This window comes from Bidens hawaiensis, unplaced genomic scaffold (assembly GCF_021521415.1).
Source record: "Bidens hawaiensis isolate Kalapana, Puna unplaced genomic scaffold, B.hawaiensis_p1.1 tig00043696_1, whole genome shotgun sequence".
NCBI lineage: Eukaryota > Viridiplantae > Streptophyta > Magnoliopsida > Asterales > Asteraceae > Bidens > Bidens hawaiensis.
Genome location: NW_027497758.1, coordinates 68011 through 72036, shown reverse-complemented (window position 1 = coordinate 72036; position 4026 = coordinate 68011). Strand labels below are relative to the sequence as shown.

At 38.4% G+C, this 4026-nt stretch overlaps 1 protein-coding gene across 1 annotated transcript; it reads left to right on the top strand.

Annotated features, from left to right (window-relative positions):
* The first annotated feature begins 535 nt into the window (after window positions 1–535).
* On the top strand, window positions 536–3217 carry LOC143594488 (mitogen-activated protein kinase kinase kinase 1-like). The gene is made up of 8 exons (XM_077073794.1): window positions 536–1554; window positions 1674–1758; window positions 1876–1938; window positions 2048–2205; window positions 2298–2370; window positions 2467–2526; window positions 2700–2813; window positions 2979–3217. The coding sequence occupies exons 1-8, from the start codon at window positions 608–610 to the stop codon at window positions 3189–3191; spliced, it is 1713 nt and encodes a 570-aa protein (XP_076929909.1). The 5' UTR covers window positions 536–607; the 3' UTR covers window positions 3192–3217.
* Window positions 3218–4026: the final 809 nt, after the last annotated feature.

Sequence of the window (4026 nt, the reverse complement as noted above, 5' to 3'; positions counted from 1 at the left end):
TCGACGTCATAAGCACTTAAGCAAAATAAAATGAAATGATCTTAACTTGAACTCGACTAAACATGGATTAAAGGCAAAACCAAATTCTCATCATACTTTTACAGAAAGAAAAAGTTATAATTAACATCAAATCACATGAATAATAATACTTTATATAACAATTCAGTGTAGAATAAGGGGCTGTTTGGTTCATTCAGATCTGAATGAGCATATGTCCCATTCAGCAACAACACTAAGTCTGAATGATTCAGACATAATTTTAACCATTCAGATGTTTTTATGTTTGAAACCAAACAGTCTGAAGCCTGAATGAATCAGATGTAAACAAACAGCCCCTGAATATTACATCAAGTTTGAAGGTTTGATCAAGATTGGTTTGATGTTGTTGTAATTCATAAAACCATAGGGGTCATATTGTACCATCCGGTTGTACGTAAATACGGTCGTCAACAAAACCCACAACCGCGTAGATTCCTCCCTCTTCATCTATATTATTATTATTATTCAGGCACACAACACAAACACACCAAACCCTTAAACCTACACATATAATATACACATACTCAAAACTGATGCTGTATTCAATATCTAGAGACACAAAACAACTATGAAACTATACTCACGGCAAAAGCAGCAGCAGCGTGTAGCTCCACGGCGGCTTGAACGACGAAACGCCATCAAAAACATCGAATACGACGCCTCCACGTCTCCATCGTCATCATCCTTTGACGATCAATTCGACGATCGGTCGTCTCACGGATCAAGATCACTTGATATTGCGTCCTTAGCTGACCGAACCAGCTTCCGAATTGAAGGTACCGAGGGTGAATTTGACGCGATTTGTCGCCGGTTAGGGCTTTCGGGCCCCGACGACTTTGCGATTTCCACTGCCGATTGGGAGAAGCGGAGATCGTATTCGCCCACTGCTGTAAGCTTTCCGGTTGCTTCGAGATTGAATAATAGTAATATTAAGAATGATAATTTGGTTGTTAGGGAGTTGCCCCCCGAGAGTAATAGTAATTTGTCGGCGAGTTTCGAGAGTAAGGTTAGTTTTAGTGATGATGATGAAGAGGTTTTGGTGATGGGTAATAATAAGATTGGAAATGATGAGACGGATAAAACAATTGAGAGGCGAAACGTGGAGGGTGGAATTAAGGGAGTTCGGCCGCCGATACTTGCGCCTCCACCTGCTATGTCTCGATCTATTGTGGATAATATGGGTTCAAACTGGGATTTGATTAAGGGTTTTGCTCCTATGGATGATGAAGACTTGGCGTCGGATGGACCGGATGATGAGGACTTGGGGTCGGATGGATTGGATGATGTGATTGATGCGACGAGAGGGGTGGTGATGTCAAGGAATGATATGGCTGTGTCGCCCTCAGGTTCGGATAGGATGGGTGATGAGGATGAAGGGTCGTCTAGAGGAGGGGTTGAGGAGCAAAATGCTCCTCTTTCGTTGAGTGGATCGATCAGGGGCGGATTTAATAACTGGCAGAAGGGTGATTTTCTTGGAAGTGGTTCGTTTGGGACTGTGTATGAAGGTTTTGACGAGTAAGTGCATGGTTATTATCTTTGATATTGTATGCAGTTAGGCAGTTAGTACTGGTTGGTGTTTTGTTTGCCATATTGATGTTATCGTCTGATACGTTTTTTTGCGTTTATTTTTGCAGAATGGGACATTTTTTTGCTGTGAAGGAGGTTTCTTTGCTTGATTCAGGTAGCCAGGGAAAGCAGAGCATTCTTCAACTTGAACAGGTGATGTATTATTTTCATCATTTCTTCTTGTTTATGTTATAGGATTAAATGATTATATCAACTAAGTCTTGAGTTTCTGCATACTTAGCTTATATTTTTGTCTTTTAATGTTTACAGGAAATATCTTTATTAAGTCAATTCCATCACGAGAACATAGTTCGATATCTTGGAACAGATACGGTATGCAATTCTTCTTAGGGACCTAATAACTTGATTTTGATGATAGGCAATGACATAAGATTTGGATTCCTGATAGTATGTTAAGTTGAAATGGTGTTCCAACTTTCAGGATGATGGCAAGCTTTATATCTTTCTTGAGCTCGTTACTAAAGGTTCACTGGCAAAGCTCTACCAAAAGTATGAGCTGCGGGATTCCCAAGTCTCAGCTTACACCAGGCAGATTTTGAGTGGTTTGAACTATTTGCATGAACGGAAAGTGGTGCATAGGTAAACCTTTTTATTTATTTATTTATTTTTAATTTTGCTACTATTTTAATGTTCTATACGGTTTTTTAATATCACTTTATCTCACATTCTAGGGATATCAAATGTGCTAATATATTGGTTGATGCAAGTGGATCTGTAAAGCTTGCAGATTTTGGGTTGGCAAAGGTAATGAAAACACAATGTTCCATTATCTCATTGTCATTTTCTTGTTTTTTTTGTTCATATGATTACATATACGTTAATGTTATCTTCACTCTACAGGCAACCACATTGAATGACATTAAATCTTGCAAAGGGACTCCATATTGGATGGCTCCAGAGGTAATATTTGCTCTTTTAAATCTAGTTTTGTCTGTATCTTGAGGTAGAAAGATGGCCTGTTTTAAGCAAACCTGGGGCATTTGACCATTCCTGTATTAGGATCCCAGTACTAATTACTATTTATTTCTTGCTGCTGTATGTTTTCATTGACAAGTTATGTCCTGCATGGTCAGGTTGTAAATAATAGATCAAATAAAGGTTATGGACTTGCGGCTGATATATGGAGCCTCGGTTGCACTGCCTTGGAGATGCTAACTCGTAAAATCCCGTACTCCCACTTGGAAGGGGTATGCTTGTCACTGACTTTAGTTATCTTTTATCTTTTTATGTTTTCCTAAACTATAACAGTTTTTCTAATAACTGAAGAACATCAAAACACTCTTATCATACACCCTGTTTTCTTGCAGCTAATTATGATTAGTTGTAACATAATATGCTCTTTGGTTTTGCAGATGCAAGCACTGTTTAGAATTGGCAGGGGTCAACCTCCTCCAATACCCGACACATTGTCTACAGAGGCCCAGGATTTCATACTCAAATGCCTGCAAGTCAACCCAAACGACCGCCCCACTGCCGCCCAGCTACTGGACCACCCATTTTTGAGGAAACGAACTTCTATGAACCTTGGCCTTCTGTCCCCACGCCTCAACGCCACACAGTTGTAGCGGCTTTTAATAACTTTTCATAGTAAACGATACAGGTAAGTTTCGGGCTCTAAATTTCATTCTAACCAACATGTTAACTTGATAAGCATTTTAACTATCAATATGGCATCAAGCGACACAATGATTATCATTACTTTATTGTAGTCGTTAAGGGGTGGCAAGATAGGCAGGTTTAAAACGGGTCATTTTTTTTTGTCATGAGATGGCCTGCAAACACTTTTTAGACTTTTATGTTATAATTATGGGATTTGTTACTTTTTTTATGGTTACAGAAAAGAATAAAAAACCAATACAAATATTTGGATAAAAACCATTTAGGACTTATGCACTTAAAATAGACTTTTAGCGCGACCCTTTTGACCCCTGACACTTGACTTATACCTGTTAAACGGAAATTTTTTTATTTCAACTGTTTGGAATAAAGCATTACCTGCTGTTGCATAGTTTTGGAAGGCTATTTTATCTTATTCTGTTGCATGTTTAACTTGTACAGGAATTGATTGTGGTCCACATTATTGATTCAAGCTATGCAAACATAGATGTTGGGGTTGTAGTTGTAGTTTAATTGGTTCTGCATTCGCAAGCATTTGCAGAGGTTGTATGTTGTTGTAAAGAGTGGCGTGTTGTTTTGTAGAGGGATTTTGTACATACTTTGGACAAAACAAAACACAATTGTTTGATTGGTGAACGGGTTTTTCTTTCTCTTTCGTTTTTTGGTTTTTCGTTTTAAGGTATTAGAAGCCAGAAGCCATGTTCTTGGTGTCAATATGTCAGTTTGTTTACACTTGTAGTTGTTAATGGTAGTTTGACTCCTTTTGTCTTTGAAACATGTATT

Bases quoted from the DNA above. Each gene is read 5' to 3' on its own strand.
- LOC143594488 (XM_077073794.1), top strand. From the start codon at position 608: ATGAAACTATACTCACGGCAAAAGCAGCAGCAGCGTGTAGCTCCACGG. The intron at 1,759-1,875 runs GTGATGTATTAT...TAATGTTTACAG, and splicing joins GCATTCTTCAACTTGAACAG to GAAATATCTTTATTAAGTCA. The intron at 2,206-2,297 runs GTAAACCTTTTT...CTCACATTCTAG, and splicing joins GAACGGAAAGTGGTGCATAG to GGATATCAAATGTGCTAATA.